Source organism: Bos mutus, chromosome 10, assembly GCF_027580195.1.
Source record: "Bos mutus isolate GX-2022 chromosome 10, NWIPB_WYAK_1.1, whole genome shotgun sequence".
In the NCBI taxonomy this organism is placed as follows: domain Eukaryota; kingdom Metazoa; phylum Chordata; class Mammalia; order Artiodactyla; family Bovidae; genus Bos; species Bos mutus.
In genome coordinates, this window is record NC_091626.1 from 61,306,739 (window position 1) to 61,333,669 (window position 26,931).

General features: G+C 37.7%; 1 protein-coding gene across 4 annotated transcripts in view; it reads left to right on the forward strand.

Annotated features, from left to right (window-relative positions):
* Positions 1-209: 209 nt before the first annotated feature.
* The window catches only part of LACTB (lactamase beta), a 70,461-nt gene continuing 43,739 nt past the window's right edge, over positions 210-26,931 (forward strand). For 3 of the 4 annotated variants that reach the window (XM_070378043.1, XM_070378041.1, XM_070378040.1), the window contains exons 1-6: positions 213-654; positions 1,099-1,165; positions 4,381-4,571; positions 4,850-5,201; positions 6,089-6,254; positions 17,273-23,948. In XM_070378043.1, the coding sequence (XP_070234144.1) occupies positions 292-654; positions 1,099-1,165; positions 4,381-4,571; positions 4,850-5,201; positions 6,089-6,254; positions 17,273-17,804 (1,671 nt within the window). In that variant the 5' untranslated portion in view covers positions 213-291 and the 3' untranslated portion in view covers positions 17,805-23,948. Of the gene's footprint in view, positions 655-1,098; positions 1,166-4,380; positions 4,572-4,849; positions 5,202-6,088; positions 6,255-17,272; positions 23,949-26,931 lie in introns of those variants that run through there. The other variant, XM_070378044.1, reaches the window with a different exon arrangement.

A 26,931-nucleotide genomic window follows, 5' to 3' on the forward strand; every position in this document is an offset into this window, starting at 1 on the left:
TACGAACGCTTCTCTAAGGAGGCGACACCGGATCTAAGAGGAGGCAGACGTGGGGAAACTGGAGGGGACGGAGAAAGATGAAGAAACATCGAGAAAGACACAGGACAAAGTTAAAAAAGGAAAAGAGGAAGGACTCGATGCTATCGGCGCTCTGCCCATCGTGCCTTGACTGCTAGGGTCTGAGCGCAGTCACCGCCCCCCTCCCTTCCCCTCCCTCCCATCCCTTCCTTGAGCCTCAGCCGCCAGCCCGGCCTGTGGGATCTCTGAAGCCGCCGGCTCACCAGAGACACCATGTACCGGCTTCTGTCAGCTGTGATGGCCAGAGCCGCGACCACCGGGGGCTGCGCCTGGGGCTGTGGGCGGCGTGCGGCTCATCAGCGCGCCGGGCTGCCGCCACTCGGCCCCGGGTGGGTCGGGGGCCTCGGACTGGGGCTGGGGCTGGCACTTGGGGTTAAGCTGGCCGGCGGGCTGAGGGGCGCATCCCCCGCGCCACCTGCCGCGGCCCCCGACCCTGAGGCGCTGCCTCAGGCCGAGCCGCTGCAGGCACAGGAACAGCCCCTCGCCCCGTGGTCTCCGCAGACCCCGGCGCCGCCGCACGCCAGGCACTTCGCCAGAGCCATCGACAGCAGCCGCGACCTCCTGCACAGGATCAAGGTGGAGCGATCGGGGGCGTAGACAGCCGGGAACGCGGCGCCCCACCCCCGGCGTAACCCTGGAATAATGAGGCCCCTTGGTGGTTATCCTTCGGGGCGAGCGGACCCCATCCCGGGCGGCGGGATGCCGGCTGGTGGCGAGAAAGACTTCCCGTTTCCCGTTCTCCCGGCCGTGGTCAGAAGCTGTTGGGAGGTTGCCCCAGTCGGGGCGGAGGTCAAGGTCCGCCTCGGGGACCGCCCCTTCCCCCTCAGGGTGCCCAGCAGGCACACCCCCTCACCGTTAGCGCCCGGCCGGCCGGAGCCGAGGTGGGCGGGGCCCGGGCTGAGGGGGCGTGGTGGGGCGGGGCCGAGAGAAGCCCTCGAGTAAGGCGCTGGCGGACCTGCGGCGGATTTCGGCCTGTCTTTGAGCTGTGCTCTTGAACTGTGTTTTCCCCTTGGCTTTTAGGATGAGGTGGGCGCACCGGGCATCGTAGTTGGAGTCTCTGTAGATGGAAAAGAAGTCTGGTCAGAAGGTAGGCTCAGAATAGCTTTATTTATTGGCTTGTTTTCTGCCAGTCGGTGAATAAAATCTTGCCCATGAAGTGGAATACATACTTTACAGAAAAGTGTCTAACAGAATAAAGAATTGGACTTTATTCTGTGTTGGAATAGAATAGCAAGGTTTAAAATATGACTCTGATGAATAAATTGGAGTCTTAAAGATGGCTTGTTTCTACCCCCACTTTCTTAAAAGACTGAATTTATTGCTTTCTTTGTGTGTGTGTGTGTGTTTGTTAGCCATCTGTATGTCTTCTTTGGAGAAATGTCTATTTAGTTCTTTGGCCCATTTTTTGATTGGGTCATTTATTTTTCTGGAGTTGAGCTGTAGGAGTTGCTTGTATATTTTTGAGATTAGTTGTTTGTCAGTTGCTTCATTTGCTATTATTTTCTCCCATTCTGAAGGCTGCCTTTTCACCTTGCTAATAGTTTCCTTAGTTGTGCAGAAGCTTTTAAGTTTAATTAGGTCCCATTTGTTTATTTTTGCTTTTATTTCCAATATTCTGGGAGGTGGGTCATAGAGGATTCTGCTGTGATGTACGTCGGAGAGTGTTTTGCCTATGTTCTCCTCTAGGAGTTTTATAGTTTCTGGTCTTACGTTGAGATCTTTAATCCATTTTGAGTTTATTTTTGTGTATGGTGTTAGAAAGTGTTCTAGTTTCATTCTTTTACAAGTGGTTGACCACTTTTCCCAGCACCACTTGTTAAAGAGATTGTCTTTAATCCATTGTATATTCTTGCTTCCTTTGTCAAAGATAAGGTGTCCATATGTGTGTGGATTTATCTCTGGGCTTTCTATTTTGTTCCATTGATCAATATTTCTGTCTTTGTGCCAGTACTGTCTTGATAACTGTGGCTTTGTAATAAAGCCTGAAGTCAGGCAGGTTGATTCCTCCAGTTCCATTCTTCTTTCTCAAGATAGCTTTGGCTATTCGAGGTTTTTTTGTATTTCCATACAAATTGTGAAATTATTTGTTCTAGCTCTGTGAAGAATACCGTTGGTAGCTTGATAGGGATTGCATTGAATCTATAAATTGCTTTGGGTAGTATACTCATTTTCACTATATTGATTCTTCCAATCCATGAACATGGTATATTTCTCCATCTATTAGTGTCCTCTTTGATTTCTTTCATCAGTGTTTTATAGTTTTCTATATATAGGTCTTTAGTTTCTTTAGGTAGATATATTCCTAAGTATTTTATTCTTTCCGTTGCAATGGTGAATGGAATTGTTTCCTTAATTTCTCTTTCAGTTTTCTCATTATTAGTGTATAGGAATGCAAGGGATTTCTGTGTGTTGATTTTATATCCTGCAACTTTACTATAATCATTGATTAGTCCTAGTAATTTTCTGGTGGAGTCTTTAGGGTTTTCTATGTAAAGGATCATGTCATCTGTAAACAGTGAGAGTTTTACTTCTTTTCCAATTTGGATTCCTTTTATTTCTTTTTCTACTCTGATTGCTGTGGCCAAAACTTCCAAAACTATGTTGAATAGTAATGGTGAAAGTGGGCACCCTTGTCTTGTTCCTGACTTTAGAGGAAATGCTTTCAATTTTTCAACATTGAGGATAATGTTTGCTGTGGGTTTGTCATATATAGCTTTTATTATGTTGAGGTATGTTCCTTCTATTCCTGCTTTCTGGAGAGTTTTTATCATAAATGGATGTTGAATTTTGTCAAAGGCTTTCTCTGCGTCTATTGAGATAATCATATGGTTTTTGTTTTTCAATTTGTTAATGTGGTGTATAACATTGATAGATTTGCGGATATTGAAGAATCCTTGCATCCCTGGGATAAAGCCCACTTGGTCATGGTGTATGATCTTTTTAATGTGTTGTTGGATTCTGATTGCTAGAATTTTGTTAAGGATTTTTGCATCTATGTTCATCAGTGATATTGCTTTCAAAGTTGTGTATAAAACAGTCTGTTAACTGCACGTTTGTAGATAACCCTTATGATTAAATAAAACATCAGACTGTAGTGGTTTTCTTTTTTTATTCAGTCGATTTATTGAGTCCTCTGTTGTGTAAAATGCACAGTACTAAGAACTGGGGATATACATGATTCTTTTTCTTCAATGAGTTTACAATCTACTTTATTTGTTTTTGTTTTTGACTATACAGGGGTGTCAGCTATATTTTCAGAAAAAAGCTAGCGACTTGGGAAGATAGATTCCTAGTCATTCTGTGATACTTTTATCAAAGAATTTTGTAATTTGATTTACTTTTCCACTGTGCACAAATTGGTCCAACTCATCACAGCAGGTTTTTAGAAACCCAGCTTTTAGGAAGTGTTGTTTCAGACATCATTTAAAGGAAGGAGTACTTTTAGAAGTTGATAGGAGCAGTAAGGTTTTGAATTTAAAGAAAAAGTGATTCTTTATCCAAGTTTAAGCATAGCCCAATCAACATTTATGAAAGATATTATAATAAAAATTATATAAATGTCAGCTCTGTAGGTGAGGGCTTGTTTTTATGCAGGTATTTTTCTGCATAATCTACATTTACAGGTGAAAATAATTATACCTTTTCATTCTTTTCAGATCTAAGTTCTTTATATATCTTAGATTGCCACACTTTTATCCTACAGAAGATGAAACCAAACGTAAAATATTTTCTGGGCTTCCCTGGTGGCTCAGAGGTTAGAAGGAGCTTTATTTAAACTAGTTGTTGTTCAGTCGTGTCTGACTCTTTGTGACCCCATGAGTACATTAGTTTTCTTCTGACCTGCAGCTGAATTTAATTGATGATTAGCTTGATTGGTTTTCTGGGGCATCTTTTCACATTTGTTTTATTAATCATTTTTAGGGATTTTGTATAAACTCACTAAAAAATCAAGAATAAATATAATCTGAAGAACAATGATGTTTTCCTTAAAGAATGTAATTTATTTAAAATATGGAATAAACAAATTGTTTAGATAAGCTAAGCATTAGTAACTGAATCATAACATTACTGTTTTGCACAAGGTACAATTTCAGTCTTGTTATAAGGTTAAATTGTTAGGCCTACAGTTGTCAGTATTGCTAAGACTCATCCCTTATATGTTCAGTTTTGATTAGTTATGCAAGCGGAATAGCTTTTTCTTTTGATAAGCACATGGAATGTTTTAAGATAGTATTATTTCAGTTTTTGAAGACTCCTTTGACCATGAGACCTATTATGACTTTTTGCTTTTTTCTCCCAAAGGTTTAGGTTATGCTGACGTTGAGAACCGTGTACCATGCAAGCCAGAGACAGTTATGAGAATTGCCAGTATCAGCAAAAGCCTCACTATGGTTGCTATTGCCAAACTGTGGGAAGCAGGGAAACTGGATCTTGATATTCCAGTACAACATTATGTTCCTGAATTCCCAGAAAAAGAATATGAAGGTGAAAAGGTAATGAAGCTCATAGTTCCTTTTTCTAATGACGTCTAAGTGGTTTAAAAGCTTTCATAAGATTCTTTGATTTGTTTTTAAATTTTGTTAATGGATTAAAGTTTTATTTTCTCCTGGTAATAACTGATTGGATATTTTTCTAAAATTTGAGGCTAAAGATGCGTACATGATAGCAGCAGTTTAAAATGGAAAATATTGCTGGAACATTATTCCAAGGCTACTGACTTTTTATTATGCAGTTTAATACCGTAGTTGAATTTTCATGTTTTTACTGTTAGGTGTCTGTCACAACAAGATTATTGATTTCCCATTTAAGTGGAATTCGTCATTATGAAAAGGACATGAAAAAGGTGAAAGAAGAGAAAGCTTATAAAGCCTTAAAGATGATGAAAGGGATGATGGAATCTGACCAAGAAAAAGAGTTAAAAGAAAAAGGCGGCAAAAGTAACGAAAAGAATGACTTTGCGAAAGCTAAGGTAGAGCAAGATAATGAAACCAAAGGCCGAAATTCAAAACCTTGCAAGAAAAAGAATGATTTTGAACAAGGTGAATTATATTTGAAAGAAAAATTTGAAAATTCAATTGAATCTCTAAGATTATTTAAAAATGACCCTTTGTTCTTCAAACCTGGTGAGTGTTAATTTCTTCTTTTTACAAAATCATCATTATTGAATGATTAATTTTCAGAAACTCCAAAATGATACCATCCTGAGTGCATTCAATGTGGTTGATGATGGTATGGTTTTGTTACGTGCTTGCCTTTGTTGTCTATAGTTCTTAACAAAGCCTAGCATTCAGGCCGTTAGTTGTTTGCTTTAACTTCACTGGAGGCTACCTAGACATTTAATGGATTCTCAGTATCAGGATATTCATGGAAAAAATAAGGTGTTGGAATAGCCCTCCAAATAAAATTTGGACCAAAGTTTGCATGATGAAGCATTGCTAATTTTTTTTATTTTGTTAGTATTTAATTAAATTGTTCAATTTGTTTTATGCATTCGTTTCTTAAAGAAATTAGCATACCCCAGCTTGATTTTATTTCCCAAAAAGCTGCTCTATAAAAATAATTTTTTGTGTATTTTTTGGTATGATGCCTGCCAAAACCACTTTATCTTTAAATTTATTGTAGGTTTATGTCCTTGTATTCCATTTTCATTTTAAAAGTGGTTTGTGGAAATTCCCTAGACATCCAATGGTTAGGACTCCACCCTTCCATGGCAAGGGGCAAGGGGTTCAAATCCCAACTGGGGCATGGCGAAGAAAACAAAAAACAAACAAAAAAACTAATAAATATATCGATCATTTTATTAACATGCTTGTGTTTGAGACATGAAATAAGCAGGGCCATTGCAAAGTTGACTAAATTTGTTAATATATCATTCATGATCTTCACCTAAATGGTTAGTAAAATATTCTAGTTTTAAAAATATGCCAGTTTTCAGTAGAAAAATATTTTGCGTGTTTTTGAATAATAATGAAGCACTTTTTTTTTTCCCCCTTTGCAATGATGTCTCAAGGTAGTCAGTTTTTGTATTCAACTTTTGGCTATACCCTACTGGCAGCCATAGTAGAAAGAGCTTCAGGATATAAATATTTGGACTATATGCAGAAAATATTCCATGACTTGGATATGCTGACAACTGTGCAGGAGGAAAATGAGCCAGTGATTTACAATAGAGCAAGGTAAATGATTACCTTCTGGTATGTCTAGCTATATTGCATCTTCATACTATGTTATCAATTTAAAGTCACGCTTTGCTTGTCTCCATTCCATAATCAACCTGCCACATTTTGGGAGCTTTTCTTCATGTCTCTTTTTCCACCTAAAATGTAAGTAAAATAAAATGTATTTTATTTTTCATATATATTTGTGTGTATATATATATATATATGAAGTAGTCCAAGTTCCTTAGATAAAAGTTAGCAATAATAATTTAAGCACATGAATAATTAAACTAAAATTTTACCCATCATGGCTATCTATAATTTGATCTTCCATCATCCCTTATATTTTAGTTAATCTTTTATTTACCTTTTATTATTTTTAATTATTTTTAAATTTAGAAATTATCTTACACTTATAGAAAAGTTACACAAACTGGTACAAAGAATTTTCATATACTCTTCAACCAGATTCCCCACGTTAGTTATTTTACTACATTTGCTTTATCTGTCTGTCTCTGTTATTTTTTTCTCAGCCATTTGGAAATCAGTTGGTAATATGCTACCCCTTATACTTAAGTGGTACCCATAAATACTTAAATATGTATTTTCTAAAACTAAGGGCATTCAGGAAATTAACATCAACATAATGCCTGTATCAAATCTACACACAGTATTCAGATTTTATCAGTTGCCCCAATAATGTCCTTTATAACACAAGAAAAAACATTTTTCTTTCTGGTGCAGGATCTAATCTAGGATCGCACGTTACATTTAATCGTCAGGTCTCTCAGAAGTCACATGAATTCATTGTATTCCTTTACTGGTGATGATAATTTGAAGTGGTATATACCAGTTTTCTCCCCTGTAAAACTTTGAAAATCATTTTATTGAAATAATCAAGCTAAAATTTTGTCATAATTTTTAGTAGTAATGTATAAAAAAGGCAGTGAAAGAAAATCTTGTGACTAAAGACTAATTCGAGTTTTACAGTTATAGTGTTTTCCATTTTACTCTTATTATTTGGTTGGTTAGAAAGGTAACAACACATTTAACAAATCAACTGTTACTTTTACCTTTTAAGTTTCCATTAGAGGACACACTTTACAAATGACTTAATGATACTTGACTGGATGAAATGATAGAGGTTTGTAGGTTTATCTCCCCATACTAGCTTTGTTCAGTTTTCTGTTGTATTTAGTTAAATTACCATTTTAAAATTATCAGCTTATTTAAAAGGATCAAATATGCATTGCAAATCAGCCTGAAAGAGATTTTTTGAACCTAAAAGAAATTAGGTTAGCAGCAAGCAGTGAATTATAAGTTTAAGTGACCTGTAGGGTTTTTTTTGTTGTTGTTTTGTTCTTTTTTTTTTTTAATTGAAGTGTAGTTGATTTACAATGTTGTGCTAATTTCTGCTGTATAGCAAAGAGGCTCAGTTATACACATATACACATTCTTTATTTAATATTATTTTCTATTATGGTGTATCCCAGGAGGTTGGATATATTTCTCTGTGCTGTATTAGTAGGACCTTGTTGTTTATCCGTTCTAAATGTAACAGTTTGCATCAGCTAACCCCAGGCTCCCAGTTCATCCCTCTGCCTCCTCACCTCCCCTTTGGCAACCACGGCCCATTCTCTATGTCTGTGAGTCTGTTTCTGATTTGTAGGTAGGTTCATGTGTGCAGTATTTTAGATTCCATATATGAGTGATATCATATGGTATTTGTCTTTCTCTTCCTGACTTACTTAGTATGATAATCTCTAGTTACATCCATGTTGCTACAAATGACATTATTTCTTTTTTTGTGGCTGAGTATACATCATGTGTGTGTGTATGTGTGTGTGTGTGTATACACACCACATCTTTATTTATTCGTCACTGGACATATAGATTGTTTCCATGTCTTGGCTATTGCAAACAGTGCTTCTGTGAACATAGAGGTGCATGTATCTTTTTGAATTATGGTTTAGTCCAAGTATATGCCAAAGAGTGGTATTACTGGATCATATGGCAATTCTATTTTTAATCTTTTGAGGAACCTCCTTACTCTTCTCCATAGCGGCTACACTAACTTACATTCCCACCAACAGTGTAGGAGGGTTCCCTTTTCTCCATACCCTCTCCAGCATTTGTTATTTGTAGACAGTTTAATGATGGAAATGACCTTAGTTTTCAGACAATGCTTATTATGTCTAGGTCCACATTATATTCTACTGGAAACATAGGAAAAAATAACACCTGAAGTTGTCAGTTGAATCTAGAAAAGATTCTCTAGTAGTGTTGGAATAGATGCATAACCTTATTTTGAGTTAAATCTAGGCATTTGATAACAAATACCTGCTCTTCTATAAAAGGGGGAATCACTGAGCCTCTTTTCTCAACTGAAAATTAAGTCTCCATGAATGTGCAGACTGCAAGTCAGCTGTTTTTTGTTGTTTTCTTAGTAAGTAATGCACAAATACCAAAACATGGCATGTGACAGTGAGTTAGTTTCATCTTATCGCCCATTCTTTGAGAAAAGGCAGTGGGTTTCTGTTTCTACCATTAAAGGTTTCCATCAGCTCTGGGTTTTTCTTTAGATTTTGCTTGTGCCCAGTGGTGCTAAAGGAGTAAGTGATTCTGTTTAGGTAGATTAAATGGGCTACAGAAATAAAGTAGGACACTAAAAGAAGAAGGAAATGTTGTTACAGAGGAAAATGTTCTGTCCATTTTCTTTGTTTTTATTTTACTTGATAGAATTTCTACTGGGGCCTCTAAAAGCTCAACTCTGATTCTTATTTTTGTAACAGTTATTTCAAAAGGGCTTAGAGGCATCAGGTTCGAGTGGAAGTGCAGGGAGTAAAAGAAATCTTCTCAAAGATGTATGTTTAAAAAAAAACAACAAAAAACCTTAAAGTAAAACTTAGTAATTGCATATGTTTCTATTTGTTTTATGGTACAATTTTACAAGAAATAAAATTTTGAGCAAAAATTTGCAGCTTTGTTATCTAGTCTACTGACCCCTTGGTATAATCATACATATGTTTGTATTATCTTGACCTAGGCTTTTTAGAGTTACTGTGTCCCAGAAGTAAGTATTTATCATCTCTATCACTTCTCTGTGTGAATGTGTGTGTGTCTTTAAAATAGTGTCTCACAGTATCTGTCACCTGTTTGAGATATTTTCCCAGAATCCCACCCCGAAATACTACCTACTTTTCTTTGGCCAGAATTTTAGTGTCAGGCCACATTCAGCTGTAAGGAATGCAGAGAAATCCGTTTTTAGCTGGGTGCATTGTTGTCCTGAATAAAACTGGGGTTTCTTGAAGAATAGGAACATTGATTCTGTATATGCAAATAGATACATTTATTCTGTATTTCAAGTGTACTCTGTATAAGCAAGTAAACTAAATAACCCTTTAAGCAAAAACCCACAGGGGAATGGAGTGAATGTTCTTGCCACTGAAGGACACTGTTGATGGGGGAATCCTTAGTCAATGCATTAGCTTATTATTAGATACCATTCATATTTTCTCTGTGTTTGGCGTAATACTTGCAACAAAGATCTCTTTCATAATTGGATAAGACCAAAATCAAATAAAATGTTTTCTGTAGTTTGACAGTATAAGTATGGTCTTTTCCTTCTCTTATTGTCTTTATTATTAATTATTTTTATTTTTTCAAGTATCTTCTAAGATTAAGCATTGTTCCTTGTGAAGCTTTCTTTTATGCCTTTAGCCTATCTGGTAGTAGGTTCAGCCCATGTTAATGCTAAATGTTAGAGTGAGATTGGTTTGTATAATATGCATGTTAAATTCTATAGGTTTTTTAACTTCTTAAAGCAATAAAATACAAAGTGATGCATAATTATTTGTAAAGGCATTTAAAAAGGATTTAAAATTATTTTGCATTTATAAGCTTCTAGATGTAGATTTCTATAGTACTATAATGTTGTGCAGAAACTATAGAGATTCTTCAGGGTGACTGTTTTGTCATCTGGCATCATTCCATCAATTATTCAGTTACAAAGATATTCCAGTAATTTAAGAACTTGTGTCCATAATTCCATTCTTTTAGTGCAGAAATCCTTTAAGAATTTGAAATAGTGAAGTTATTCAGCTGATCAAGAATATTTTCATGAGAAGTCATTAATTTGTCCTCTGTAAAAAGGAATCAAAAGATTAAAGCTTAGAATTTATTTTAAAAGAGGAGTCATCCTAATTTCCAGCCTTGATGTAAGTGCTTGAAACACTTCATTAAAAGTTGTATAATGCAAAGCTGATTATTAACCAAAATAGGTTTGTAGGTCTCTCCTAGTTTACAAACTTGGCGATCACTCTAACAAATATATTTTTCATTGAGAAACCTATTTTTAATTTTCTATCATGTGAGATTTTTTTGAAATTTGATTGACTGGAAATACAAGTGTAATCAGCATTCAGGCAAAAAGTAACGAGGACCTTAAATACAAGAGTGGCTATAGAAATGAAAGGAAGGGAGAAAGATTAGACAGAAAGCTAAGGTTGGATGATGAGATTTGTCATTACTGAATGTGAGAGAGTTGAGGGCAAGAGAGGCAAGAAAGGTCTTAATGGAGAGGAGAAATATGAGAAAGTTCAGACGAGATCACTTCTGGACACGTTCATTTTGCAAAATGAGAAGACGATGTATCAAATCATTGGCTCATAGGGGAGCATATTTAGATCCTCTGTAGACTTTTTTAATCTTCAGAGCATATACCTATGGTCACTCTTGCTTCACTCAATATTATGACTTGGACTTTTGGGAGACATATAAGAATCATGACAGAAGAAAGAGGAGTCATTTTGCAAATTATGTGCCCACTATCCTTCAGTGTTATGAATTTTGAAGGAAAGGGTGAGGCCCACTACTCAATCTGGTAAACAACATTGAGAAACAAATTTGAGACTCATTAATGCTAATAGAAAAACCGGTGGTAAATTTGGAACAGGGATTGTGGTACAGCTGCAGTTTTGTAGTTAATTCCTATAGAAAAGAAGACCTGGGACCCTGGAACCCCTGGTGATGGGAGGGATCTGGGGAATCACGGGACTGAGAGCTAGAAGAGAGAGCACAGAGCAAAGTGGCCTGTGGGGAGTGTCAGTGATGTGTTGGGTCACAGAGCTACAGGGGAAGCTAGAATGAGGGGAATTAGAAGATCCTTGATAACACGCAAGAGAGCTGTTTAGTAGAGATGAAGGAACAGAAGCCTTCTAAGGAACTGAATGAATGGAGAGGGTGAGTGCATGAAAACAGCAGGTGTGGACTGTTTTGTGTAGTTTGGCAATATATGAGAGTGCCAGACATCCTGGAATGTGAAGTCAAGTGGGCTTAGGAAAGCATCACTACCAACAAAGCTAGTGGAGGTGATGGAATTCCAGTTGAGCTATTGCAAATACTGAAAGATGATGCTGTGAAAGTGCTGCACTCAATATGCCAGCAAATTTGGAAAAGTCAGCAGTGGCCATAGGACTGGAAAAGGTCAGTTTTCATTCCAATCCCAAAGAAAGGCAATGCCAAAGAATGCTCAAACTATCGCACAATTGCACTCATCTCACACGTTAGGAAAGTAATGCTCAAAATTCTCCAAGCCAGGCTTCAGCAATACATGAACCATGAACTTCCAGATATTCAAGCTGGTTTTGAAAAGGCAGAGGAGCCAGAGATCAAATTGCCAAGATCTGCTGGATCATCGAAAAAGCAATAGAGTTCCAGAAAAACATCAATTTCTGCTTTATTGACTATGCCAAAGCCTTTGACTGTGTGGATCACAATAAACTGTGGAAAATTCTGAAAGAGATGGGAATACCAGAACACCTGACCTGCCTCTTGAGAAACCTATATGCAGGTCAGAAAGCAACAGTTAGAACTGGACAGGAAACAACAGACTGGTTCCAAATAGGAAAAGGAGTACGTCAAGGCTGTATATTGTCACCCTGTTTATTTAACTTCTATGCATGAGAAATGCTGGGCTGGAAGAAGCACAAGCTGGAATCAAGATTACCAGGAGAAATATCAATAACCTCAGATATGCAGATGACACCACCCTTATGGCAGAAAGTGAAGAAGAACTAAAAAGCCTCTTGATGAAAGTGAAAGCAGAGAGTGAAAAAGTTGGCTTTAAAGCTCAACATTCAGAAAACTAAGATCATGGCCTCCGGTCCCATCACTTCATGGGAAATAGATGGGGAAACAGTGTCAGACTTTATTTTTCTGGGCTCCAAAATTACTGCAGATGTTGATTGCAGCCATGAAATTAAAAGACGCTTACTCCTTGGAAGGAAAGTCATAACCAACCTAGACAGCATATTCAAAAGCAGAGACATTACTTTTCCAACAAAGGTCCATCTAGTCAAGGCTATGATTTTTCCAGTAGTCATGTATGGATGTGAGAGTTGGACTATAAAGAAAGCTGAGCGCTGAAGAATTGATGCTTTTGAACTGTGGTGTTGGAGAAGACTCTTGAGAGTCCCTTGGACTGCAAGGAGATCCAACCAGTCCATCCTAAAGATCAGTCCTGAATATTCATTGGAAGGACTGATGTTGAAGCTGAAACTCCAATACTTAGGCCACCTCATGTGAAGAGTTGACTCATTGGAAAAGACCCTGATGCTGGGAGGGATTGGGGCAGGAGGAGAAGGGGACAACAGAGGATGAGATGGCTGGATGGCATCACCAACTCGATGGACATGGTAAACTCCAGGAGTTGGTGATGGACAGGGAGGCCTGGCATGCTGCGATTCATGGGGTCGCAAAGAATCGGGCACGACTGAGTGACTGAACTGAAATGAGAGTGAAAAGACTGGAAACTGGAAGCTGTAACGAGGATAAGAAAAAAAAAAAAAGTGTGTGTGTGTGTGTTTTCCCTTAGCATATAGAAAACTAGAGCATTTTGTGAACTAAAGGTGAAGGCGTCAAAATTCCTATCATGGCAAGGAAAGCCTTTATGACGTGTACCCTGTCCCATGTCTACTCCTCTGGCATCACCTTGTGAAGCACTCTCTGCTTCAGTCAGACTGAACTCTTTTGCTCCCCAGCAGAGTGAGGAACCATTTCAACAAGTCTTGCTCTCACTAGTGCTCAGGATTCCTCACATCCATCTTTCTAGTCATCCCATAACCTGTTACTCAAAGCAATGTTGGCATCACTTGGGAGCTTGTTAGAAGTGCAAGATTTGAGGCCCCCCCCAGACCTGCTGAAGCAGAATCTGCATTTTAACAAAATCTCCAGGCAATTCATATGGTGCTCTAAAATTTAAGAACTGTCCAACAAGACTGTTTGCCCTTGAGAGCAGCCACAGTGTATGGTTTTTCTTTTCTGTCCATGCCTTGCAAGGAGTCTCCATTACATGCTTGGCCAACAAATGATGCTTTCACATGTTCAACATATTTCACAGTACTCAGTGGGTGTCCAGTACTGTTCTAGATGGGGGAAATACCAATGAACCAGGTAGATAAGATTTCTGCCCTTATGAAACTTACATTCTATGGGAGTGTAAACGAAGAATCTCCTATATTGACATGAAGAAAATAGAACAGAGCAGTGGGATATACAGGAAGAGGTTGTTAAGGGAAGGTCTATTTAAAATATATTGGTTTTAGGCCATGTCAGTTGAATTGAAATATGAATAATAAGGAAAGCTATGAAGGAAGACAGAGGTTGTAATTGATGAGGTCCCAGAGGTAAGCAAGGGCTAAATTATATTGGACAGTGAGGATCAGTGCCATTAGACGCACTGCTCCTTACTTTAACAATATGTTTTAACACTTCCCTTATTATGTGAAATGAAAATAGGAAATCATATAACCTTATTCAATACTCTTAACTAAAATGTAAAAAAAAAGAAATAAAAGGAATATTATATAATAGAAAAATATGGTATATAATAGATGTCTCAATATGATAAAATTTACTTACCACAACATGTGAAGATGTAACAAAGTTAACTGCAACTTAATATGTAAAATTATTTTCAATGTGACAAGTAAATGCAGACCAGTACAGGTTTATTGCATTTGGTGCTTCAACCCATGTCCTTAAAACTCTGGCTAAAGTTTTAAGCAAAATACAGTGTGGTCTTCAATTTTCACTAAGGCTGCACTCAAGAATTCATCTTAGAGTAAAAATGTGCCAAAAGTAGTTTGTATTTACATATAAAATGGAGGAGGTTCTAGGCTCAACTAGTTACAAACAGATTTTATTTTTGCTTACATGAACATCTGGTAGGATGGTTGACCTCACAGGATATAGATATAGGAGAATGCACCATGGTGTGGGGCTTTCCTATACACTACAGGACATTTAGGACCCTTAGGCCCCTACCCCTTAAGTCTCAGTAATAGCCCTCCAATAATTGTGACAGCTAAAAAAAAATGCCTCTCACAATTTCCCTTGGGGAGTTAGTCCTGCCTGTACTGAAGGCCATTGACTGTATCATAGACCATTGTGAGAAATTTGGGTTTTATTCTCATTACATTCATAACCATTGGAGGGTTTTTTATGGCTGGGAAAAGGAGGAGGCACAATCTGTGGCTTCTGCTTGCAGGGCAAACTGCAAGGAGGTACTACAGTCTAGGAAGTATAACTGGTGAAACAAGGTTGTAGAGGTGATAGGAGGTGGTCGAAGATGCAGGTAGTAGAATTACTCTTGAAAACAATAGGAAATTTTTTGTATAGATTGCATGATGATGTAAATGCATTTTAAGATGAAGATGGGAGTTTCTAGCTCACTTTGGATGGTCTCAATCTTCTCAGTAAAACAAAGAATATAGTTATCTGCTGACTAAGCCTAAAGTAGCATAGGGGGCTGAGGGTGAGATCAGGAATCACAACTGTGAAGAGTACACCAGGGAGTGGGGCGTCCCTGCTGGCTCAGTGGTAAAGAATCTGCCTGCCAATGCAAGAGACATAAGTTCCATCCCTGGGTTGGGAAGATGCCTTGGAGAAGGAAATGGCAACCCACTCCAATATTCTTGCCTGGGAAATTTCATGGACAGAGGAGCCTGGTAGCCTATAGCCCATGGGGTTGCAAAGAGTCGGACACAACTTAGTGACTACAACAGCAACAACATATCAGGGAGTACCCAGGAGAAGAATAAAAGGATTTGAGAACAACAGCAAAGACCCTTAGCAAGAGTATGAATTTATAGCAGTCAGCTTTGTTATATGAATTCCTGCAGCCTTTCTTGGTATATACGGGATACCTAGGTTTATTCAGAATTAATGGATTGGTATAGTGTAAGTTCAGAACAGTAAGGAACCAAAAGATGTGGTCTCACTAAAGACCACAACCAAAATAGGTGAAACGACTGATGATATAGTTCAGCCTAGAATACCAGCAGCAACAGCAGAAGAGAAAATCAGAGGAAACCACTAGAAACTAAAAGACCTGGGAAAATTGAGAAGACTCAACGGGCATGGATGAAGGTTCCATTAAGGACAGAGAGCAGGTTCATTTGGAGAGCTGGAAGGATTGGAAGTCATAGTCATAGGAAGAAATTTCTGAGTTTGAGACCCTAGTGTTAAAACAGATAAAAAAGTGATGGTAAGATTCAGGTCTAACTGTGCTTATGAATAGCCAAGGATAGATGAAGATGAGAGTCATTACAGGTGAGACTGTCAGCAAACTGAAAACCCAAGAGTACCATTTTATTATGAATCTTGAAAGGCAGAAGCCTCAAGAGTTGTGTCCTTTATTATTTATTTTGTGATTTCATTTTATGTACCTAATGTATGGTACAGTCTCCTCATATTAGAATGGAAACTTCATGAGGTCAGTCTCTTTTGTTTTACACTTTATCCCAGCATCCAAACAGTGCCTGGCATGTAGTACATGTTCCATCAATAATTGTTGAATACTTAAGCGAGTAAACCTTTATTAAGTACCTATTAGAAATATGCAGAGTGCTTTATACATTTATTTCTAACTCTGCAAAGTAGATGTTTTTGTCCCCATTTTACAAATTAAGATGGAAGCAGAGAGGCAACAGATTGCCTAGATTTTAATCCAATTCTGCCACTTATAAACTGTGTGGCTTTGGACAAGTTATATATGTTCTCTGTGCCTTAGGAATTGTAGTAGTATCTATCTCCTAACATTGTTACAGGAATAAATTAGTTCATATGTATATAGTTCTTAGAACAATACCTGGAACATAGTAAGAAGTATATACATGTTTATTAATCAAATAAAATAAACATAGTTATTAAGGGTGAGAGTTGGGATTCAGGCTGAGATTTGCTAACTCCTGCTGAGGCAATGGCACCCGACTCCAGTACTCTTGCCTGGAAAATCCCATGGATGGAGGAACCTGGAAGGCTGCAGTCCATGGGGTCGCTGAGAGTCGAACACGACTGAGCGACTTCACTTTCACTTTTCACTTTCATGCACTGGAGAAGGAAATGGCAACCCACTCCAGTATTCTTGCCTGGAGAATCCCAGGGACGGGGGAGCCTGGTGGGCTGCCGGACGTCTATGGGGTCGCACAGAGTCGGATACTACTGAAGTGACTTAGCAGCAGCTGTTCCACTACACCAAGAAAGTACCCCATCCCATCATTATACATAGTATTTCTATGTTATTTTTAATCAGGAGATGTAGTCTTCTTATAAATATTAACCTTACTCCTGAACATCCCAATGATATGTTTTTAGTTATAAAATTTACATGTAGCACATGGTTCACTGAACCCAGGAACTGAAAACACCAAACATTAGGTGTTTCTGCATATGCACAGGGCAAATATATATCATGTGTACTAATCAGTACATCTTTTAACAGTATTAGAAGTTTCATACACTCAGCATGGGCAAGGCTTGCAATAGAAAAAACAATCAGCTTTCTATACTTTACTCAGTAGCTTGTGTTTCATTTTATTTGAATCATACTGAAAACTAGTGGTTACTTTCTGAGAAAATATATTCACTACAATGAAATACAATCTGTCTCATGTATACATTTTTCTATTCATCTTCATGTATGAAGTCAATACTAGACTATCACATTTTTAATGACTATTCTTATTTCATTTTAGATTTTATGTTTACAATAAAAAGAAACGCCTTGTCAACACACCTTACGTGGATAACTCCTATAAATGGGCTGGTGGTGGATTTCTGTCTACAGTGGGTGACCTTCTGAAATTTGGGAATGCGATGCTGTATGGTTACCAAGTCGGGCTGTTTAAGAATGCAAATGAAAATCTTTTACCTGGATATCTTAAACCGGAAACAATGCTGATGATTTGGACACCAGTCCCTAACACAGAGATGTCTTGGGATAAAGAGGGTAAATATGCAATGGCCTGGGGCGTGGTGGAAAAGAAGCAGACATACGGTTCTTGCAGGAAGCAGCGGCATTATGCCTCTCACACTGGAGGCGCAGTGGGTGCCAGTAGTGTCCTGCTGGTCCTTCCTGAAGAACTGGATGCAGAAGCGCTAAATAACAAGGTCCCCCCAAGAGGAATAGTTGTTTCTATCATATGTAACATGCAGTCTGTTGGCCTCAACAGCACTGCTTTAAAGATTGCTCTGGAATTTGATAAAGACAGATCAGACGTACCTTAACATCACAGGTGCAAAACAAGCTGTTATGGTTTTGTTTTTGTTTGTTGGTTTTTGTTTTGTTTTGAAACATTGAAGTCCCAAAATACATGCAATTTTAAAGAATAAATTTGTAATAGAGTATAACTGAATGCAGAGAATTATGTACCTCTAATTGCTTACTTTTGTAATTGTCTTTTATTGGAGGATGAGTTCTTTATACTCAGGGAAGTAATTATATTTTTACTTTTTGAAAAAAGTGTTAACTCTTGAAATAAAATATTCTGATAAAAGTGTACTTTCTGAATGTGTAATATAGAGGAAATTTCATTCAACAGCAGACTCAAAATATTGTTCTTTTAATATGACAGCAGATGGTACTTCCCTTGTGGTCCAGTGGCTAAGATTCCTTGCTCCCAATGCAGGAGATCCAGGTTCACTCCCTGGTCAGGGAAATAGATCCCACATGCTGCAACTTAAGATCCTGCATGCCACAACCAAGACCTGCCACAACCAAATAAATAAATATGTTTTAAAAAGAAAAAAAAATGACGGCAGAAACAAGATTGTGAGAAATGGTGTATTAGTTCTCTATTGCAGCTTAAAACAACATACATTTATTATCCCATGGTTTCTGAAGCTCAAGAATTCAGGAGTAGCTTGACTGGATGGATCTGGCACCAGAGTCTCTAATGAGGGTGCAGACAATATGTTGTAGTTATCTAAAGGCTTTTCTGGTCCTAGAGGAAATGTTTCGCAAATGCTCATTCACTCACAGATTTTAAGGTTTGTGAACTAAAGATATTATTTGCTCCCCAGCCAGACACAGGTTGGTAGCTGCTTGATTAGTGCTCAAGGCCTAAGAATAGTTCTTGGCTCTTGGCTGTGTTCTCTAAACTCTTGGCTCTGCCCTCTGAATTACTCTTTTCATGAAAGGCAACATGTGTTTGCATCCAAGTGGCTTTCTCAGCCTGCTTTCATTTTTGGCCACACCAAGTCACATGTGGAATCTTAGCTCCTGACCAGGGATCCAACCCATGCTCCCTCAGAGGAAGCAGAGATTCTTAACTACTGGACCACCAGGGAAGTCCTACAACCTGCTTTCCTACTTGTACAAGTTTGAGGGTCCAAAGGCCTCTTTTATATTCTCCTTTCAGTCTAACTTAACACTTTTCCTGTTAATGTAATTTTTTAAAACTCTGTGAGTCCCTTAAAAATCTCACTGGGGATCATGCTAATAAACAGAAGCTGTGCCCCCAAATCTCTTCAAACTAGACCCCTCTCAAACTTGGGATTCTGCTAAGACAATTGGAGAAAACACTGTTCAGCTTTTATTAAGACCTGTTGTTAAAACAGCTCTCAAGATACCATCTTGTTTCTTTCCACGGTCATAAAGGATTTTATATATCATACCCTCAATTTCATCTTTAGACTGTTTTTTGTTTTGTTTTCTGGAAGTGCCCTAAATTTTATCTTTGCCTTGAAGCCCTTTCTTAATTTTAGCATCTTTTGTCATTTGGAGAGTCTGGGAAATTTCTAAACCGTCAGTTATTGATGCATTTTTTTGTTTAGTAGCCCTTCCTTTAGCTTGTCTCTCTCCAGCTTTGTAGTGTGAGCAACAAGAAGAAGCCAAGAGTCAGTACTGGGTCTGGAAATCTCAGCTAGATTACCTAGTTCATTAGGCACATTTTCTACTTTCTGTGGTCTTGCAGGCAATAATGTTGCTAAACTTCCTGCCGCTTCACAGCAGTAGTCCTCTTTCTTCCAATTAACAGCAACATTTTCTTACTCTCCTTTAAGTCCACACCTGCAGCCTCCTCAAAGGCCATCATACTTCTAAACAGTTTCTTCAAGGCTCCTCAGGCATTCACTGACACTCTTTTCAAAATCCTTTCAGCTTCTATTCACTGTTCTAAATTTACTCCCCCATTTTGGGCTTTTGTTATAGCTGCACTCTGCTTCCAGGTAAAAAATCTACAATGTAAAAAATTAGTATTTCAGATATAATTCACAATTCATATACCTTAAAAGTCAACCTTTAAAGTGTACAATTTAGTGTTTTTAGTATATTCACAAGATTGTGTGCCCATTCAATTCCAGAATATCTTCACCCCAAAAAGGAATCTTAAACCCATTAACATTTGCTGTGCATTCCTCTCTACTCCCAGGCCCTGACAACCACCGATCTAGTCTCTGTCTCTTTGGATTTGCCTATTACGGGTATTTCATATAAGTGGAATTATAATATGTGGCCTTCTGTGTCTGGCTTCTTTAACTATAATGTGCATTAATTATCTATTGCTGCATAACAAACTAGTATATCTCAAAAATTCTCTGTTTTATAAGTTTGGGAGCATTTTAGCTGAGCAGTTCTGGCTCGGGGTCTCTCCTGTGGCTGCAGACAAGATGTTAGCAGGACTTTCAGTCACCTGAAGGCTAAAATGAGGCTGCTGCTCAGTCGCTTCAGTTGTGTCTGACTCTGTGCGACCCCATAGATGGCCTCCTACCAGGCTCCTCTGTCCCTGGGATTCTCCAGGCAAGAACACTGGAGTGAGTTGCCATTTCCTTCTCCAATGCATGAAAGTGAAAAGAGAAAAGGAAGTCGCTCAGTCGTGTCCGACTCTTACCGACCCCATGGACTGCAGCCTACCAGGCTCCTCTGTCCATGGGATTTTACAGGCAAGAGTACTAGAGTGGGGTGCCATTGCCTTCTCTGAGAATGAGGCTAGAGGATCTAATTCCAAGATAGTTCAGCCATGTGGCTATCAGCAAGAAGCTTCTGTCACTTGCTGGCTTTTGGGAAGAGGTCTCAGCGTCTCACTACGTGGACTTCTCCATAGGTCTGCTTGACTGTCCTATGGCTTCCCGCAGATTGAATGATTAAAGAGAGAAGGTAAAAGCCACAGTGTTTTTTATAATCTAGCCTTGAAGGCCATACAGTAACAGTACTACTTATGCCAATTTCTCCCGATCACACAGACCAACCCTGATTCAGTGTAGGAGAGAGCTACACAAAAGCTGAATAAATACCAGAAGGTAAGGCTCATTGGGAGCCATCTTGGGAGACTGGCTCCATGGATGGCTTATTATAGTGTTGACATACTGGGAAATTTTGTTGTAATAGTCATAGATGATCAGTATTGGAGACTACACTGAATTTGGGGAAATTCAAAAAGCAATGGAAGTTTTTTTATTCTCAAATAAAAGAGGCCTGTTCTATAGTTCTGAGCTCTCAGCCTGTTTCTTCACTCCACTTTGATCCATAGAGGTAAGTAGATGGATATTTCTGAGAGGTCAGAATACAGACAGCAACTCCCTACAACAGATCCATTTTATCTCCTTGTTTCTTTCTGGCTTCTGACTTCTAGGTCTTCTATTCATATTTGTCAAATTTTTCAACCCATACTTCTTTGATAAATAGAAAATGCCTTCCTTTAATGTTATTCTTTAAATTTTAAACATTAATTATTGTGACAAAAGGGAAATAAAATTAACAGCAATTAAAAAAATATTTCTGATAAAAATATCATGTTTTTGGACTTCCTTGGTGGTCCAGTAGTTAAGAATCCACTTTTCAATGCAGGGGGTGTGGTTTCAATCCCTTGTCTGGGAACTAAGATCACACATGCTGTGCACTATAGACAAAAACAAAATTTTTTTAATCATGTTTTCAGTTTGATCATGTGATACCAATGTGAGCTTTGAACCTTAACACATACCATAGAGCAAAACGCTTGGACCTACCAGGAGGTGACATTTACACTAGCAGAGGAGAAAAGCGCATTGTCTGAGTGTTGGGGAGAAGTGCGATGTGACTGAACTGTCCAAGGGGTTACAGCCACAAAGTGTGAAGAGATCTGTGAAGTTGGTTAATGTGTACTATGAACAGGGTACTTGCTTTAGACTAGTTTTTTTCACTTTTTAGGATTCTTATTGAAGCCATGAGAAAGCTGGGGATTTTCTCAAAGTGAATCAATATACAAACGTCAGGGGTTCACTGACCCCACATTAAGAATTCGTATTGACCATAATAACTTATTTTCTTACTTAATGCTTTGATAAGTGCTAAATAGAAGTGTTAGAAATGCTTTGATAAATTTCCGCATTTCCCAAAATGGTAATTGCGGTGTGGCTGATCCTTTAGGGAAAAGAACTCAGGAGAATTTGACACAAGTTGCTTGCATTTTTGTTTTTGTTTTTCTGAAATGTACAACTTGTCAAGGTGGTTATTGGCTACAAACGATTTGCTTTACCTTCCTGTGGTAGAATAAAAAATTTCAAAATTCTGCTCCAGATTTGATAGTTGAGGTTCTGGAAATATGTCTTTGTAGTTTTTATAGAAAAAATGTAAATCTTCATTTAGATGGGTTAGAGTTTATTATTGTATTTTATTAAGAAAGAAGTTACTTGTAACCTTTAGGGTTTTACAGATACATTATCACAATCATAGGCATAAAGAATTATATTGTTATTTGCTATTGATTCAGGTTCAAATAGTCTAAGTTCTATTCTTAGGAGATACTGGAATAGCTACTTGATATTTTGTTTTGCTTTGGCTGTGCCATGAGGCTTTTGGATCTCAGTTCCCCAACCAGAGATTGAACCTGGGCCCTTGGCAGTGAGAGCAGAGTCCTAACCACTGGACCACCAGGGAGTTCCCTTGATCTTTTATTTTTAAAAAAATACTAGAAAGCATAAAAGCTTCACATTGCAAATACCCATGTAATCCCAGTACCCAGAATTTAAAATGCTAATATTTAGTCAAATTTTCTTCATTTTAAAATAATAATGAGTAAAACTTAATAGATAAAACTGAAGACCCCTAGAACCATCACCCAAAGCCCCACTACTTTTGCCCTACAGGGACCAGCTGTCAGGAGTTGGTGTATATTCATCCACTCCCTTGTTTAATGCTTTCACAGCCAAGTATATACATATACACTGTGTGTATACTATGTATACTATGGTGCTATTTGTATAAATGTAAATAAAACATGTTCTACATTCCCTTTTTAACATTGATTTTTGTGATCTGCTCAAGTTGATAAATATAAATCCAGTTTACTGCTATAAAATATGATATTGTATGACTATATCACATTATATGGGCTTCTCTGGTGGCTCAGCAGTAAAGAATCTGCCTGCCAATGCCAGAGATGTAAGAGACACAGGTTTAATCCATGGTTCAGGAAGATCCCTTGGAGAAGGAAATGGCAACCCACTCTAGTATTCTTGCCTGGGAAATCCCATGGACAGAGGAGCCTGGTGGGCTACAATCCATTAGGGTCGCAGAGTTGGACACAATTTAGCGACTAAGTAACAACAACATAATCACATTATACTCTCCATTTTTTAGCTGATTTTTTTTTTTTTTTTTTTTTACTATTATGTACAGAGCTGTAAGGAACATCCTTTTCTTTGAGTTGAACCATATGAAATTGTTATTTTTCCAAATCAAAAGATGCTTGAACATAGATAATTTTATGTAGCTGAACCTAATTCTGTTGTTTGTATACCACCACTGACTTTTAATTTTTGACTGAGCAATGGATAGAAAATGATATCTGATTATTTTTACTTGCATTTACCTATTGTTAGTGAAGTTAAACCTATTTTCACGCATTCATTGGCCACCTGGATTTCCTCTAAATTTCCTACCTATATTTGTGCCCATCCAGAATAGGGGAAATGAATAAAGCATTTCTTTAAAAATTGATTGTGGACGTACATGTTCATGGAGTTGGAGAATGAATAGTCTTGATAAATATTGGAAGTCTCCCAAAATGTAGTAAAATTTTTAATAGCCACAAATTCCTCCCATTCCATTTTGCATGCTCCTTTGCAATGTGATTTTGCCTCTCTTCTCAGCCAAAAGTGGTGTCTGTTTCTCCACTCCCTTGAACCTGGGCTGGCCTTGTGACTCTCTTTGACCTGTGGAATATTGTGGAAATGATGTTGCGTAAGTTCCAGAGTTCAGGCTTCAAGAGGTCTTCAAACCTTCCATCTTTACCCTCTGAGAACACCGCCTCCAAGACTGCCATGTAAGAAAACCAGACTAGCTTACTACATACTCAGCTGACAGCCAGCACCAGACATGTGACTGAAGTCATCTTGGACCTTCCAGTCCGGTTGAGCCTCCAGATGAAGGCAGCCACATGATGAGCCCAGGTAAGATCAACCCACAGAATCATGAAAAAGAATGTCATCATCATTTTAAGCCACTAAATTTTGGGGTGGCTTGATTTGCAGCAGTAGTTAGCACAACTGTGCTCAAGTGTGGTAATGAGGTGGGTAAATAATTTGAAAGAAAAAATAGAACTTGAAAGTTCTTGATTTTGAATCGGCAGGATCCTTTTTTATTTAAAAGAATACTATTAGCAGAGCGCTCACTATGTGTCAGGCATTGTGCTAAGAACTTTATTAACTCATTTTATCTTCAAAACAACCCCATTAAGTAGAAAGTATTATAGTCATTTTGCCCAAAGTCACATAACCATTAACCATTAGAACTCATATCAAATCCAGGCTTATCTAACTCAAAAGGCTGTTCTAAAATTATCTTGTCTTCCCGTTAAAAAAGAAAACTCTAAAAATTTACAGGCCCAATAAAAGGACATTCGGTAGCATCCAACTTTACAGGTGAAATATTTAGTAAAAAAAAAAAATTGTCATATAAATTGAATAAAAATATATTGGGATTTTAAATAGTAAATCTGGCTTCAAATAAAGAATATTCACAACTTCTGTTATTATGCAAATTAAAGACAAAAATGGCACAGTAGAGTCATACTTTTAAACACCACCTCTCTTATATACATAGCATTATATATAAAATGTGAAATGAGAAAATGAGAAAGATACTCATGGACTGAAGAACACAACCACAAAACAGTGAGCAGGGCTAAAACTGGTATCTCCTGAGCTCTGGGTGCAGATGGCAGTGGCAGCTCCAATATTATGTTCCTGTAGAATAATCAAAACCAACCTGCTTCCCTAAGAAAAATTCAAGTCGAGAATTTTTCCTATGTTGTTCTCTTATCAAGAGAGAGACTCTAAAGAGAGTCTTAACCACTGGGCCACAGGGGAATTCCTAGTCTTTAGGCTATTTTGAGTTTATTTTTGTGTGTTCCAGCTTCATTGATTCACATGCAGTTGTCCAGCTTTCACAACACCACTTGCTGAAGAAACTGTCGTTTCTCCATCATATATTTTTGCCCCTTTTGTCAAAGATTAATTGGCCATTGGTGTGGGTTTATTTCGGAGTGCCTTATTCTGTTACATTGATGCATGTCTATTTTGGTCCCAATACCATGCTGCTTTGATTATTGTAGTTTTGTAGTATTATCTAAAGGATGGGAGCAGTATACCTTCAACTTTGTTCTTTTCCCTCAGGGATTGCTTTGGCAATTCTCTGTCTTTTATGGTTCCATATAAATTTTAGGATTTTTTCTTCTAGTTCTGTGTAAAATGTCATTGGTTATTTTATAGGGATTGCATTAAGTCTGCCATTTTAACAATACTAGTTCTTCCAATTCAAAAGTGTAGGGTTTCTTTCCATTTCTTTAAATCATTTTCAGTTTTATTTATCAATTTGTTATATAGTTCTCAGCATATACGTCTTTCATCTCCTTGGTCACGATTATTCCTACATTTTTAAAGGTGATTTTTTTAAACTTTCCCTAATATTTCACTGTTCATGTAAAGAAATGCAATAGACTTCTGTATATTAATCTTGTATCTTGGTATACTTTGATGGCCTCATTTATCAGTTCTAATAGTTTTTGTGTGGCATCTCTAGGGTTTTCTATATATAGTATTATGTCATCTGCATATTATATCTCTTCCAACTTGATACATTTTATTTCTTTTTTTGTCTGATTGCTATGGCTGGGACTTCCAATATTATGTTAATAGAAGTGGTAAGAGTGGGCATCCTTATCTTATTCCAGACTTTAGTGGGAGGACTTTCAGTGTTTCACCATTGAGTATTATGTTGGCTGTGGGTTCATCATAAATAGCTTTTATTATGTTGAGATATGTTCCCTCTTTACCTACTTTAGTAAGTTTTTAATCATAAGTGGATTTTGAATCTTATCAGATGCTTTTTCTGCATCTATTGAGATATAGTTTTTGTCTTTTCTTTGTTGATGTGTTTGTTTGTTGTTTATCATATTGGTTGTGTATGTTGAACCATCTTTGTGACCCTAGGATGAATCCAACTTGGTCATGGTTTATGATCTTTTTTATGTGTTGTTAGATTCGATTTACTAATATTTTGTTGAGAATTTTTGTATCTATATTAATCAACATTATTGACCTATGTTCTTCTTTTTTGGTATTGTCTTTATTCTGATTTTGGTATCAGCATGGTAGTGGCTTCACAGAATGATTTTAGGAATGTTCCCTCCTCTTAAATCCTTTGGAAGAGTTTGAGAAGGATTGGTTTAAGTTCTTTTTATGTTTGGTAGAATTCCTCAGTGAAGTCATCTGGTGCTGGACTTTTTTTTTGCAGGGAGTTTTTATTATTATTACTATAGACAGAATCTCAATTTTCAAATCTGGATAGAATTCTTCAACTTTGTATTCTATGACAGGTAGAATAATGGCCCCCTAAAATGTCCACATCCTTATCTCCAGAATATGTGAATGTTACCTTACATAGCAAAAGAAATTTTGCAGGTGTAATTACATCAAGGATCTTGAAATAGATTATCCTGGATTATCCAAGTGAATGCAGTGTAATCACAAAGGTCTTTATAAGAGGAAGGTGGGAGGTTAGAGTCAGAGATGTGATGATAGAAGTAAAGGATGGAGTAATCTGGGGCCAGGAACCAAGAAATACAGGTAGCCTCTAGAAACTGGAAAAGACCAGGAAACATTCTCCCTTTAGAGCCTCCAGAAGAAACATACACCTTGATCTTAGGTTCAAGAGATCCACTGTGGACTTCTCATCTCCAAAACTGTAGGATAATAAATTCATGTGTTTTTTTTTTTTTAAGCCACCAAGTTTGTTGTAGTTTGTTATAGCATCAGTAGGAAACTATATTCCTACTATTTTAAACCAAAATTCTAATATGAAGAATTTGTTATTGTTGTTAAAAAAAAAAAAGAGAGAGAGAGAGAAAATGAACCCTAGGAAGATAGTAGCTTA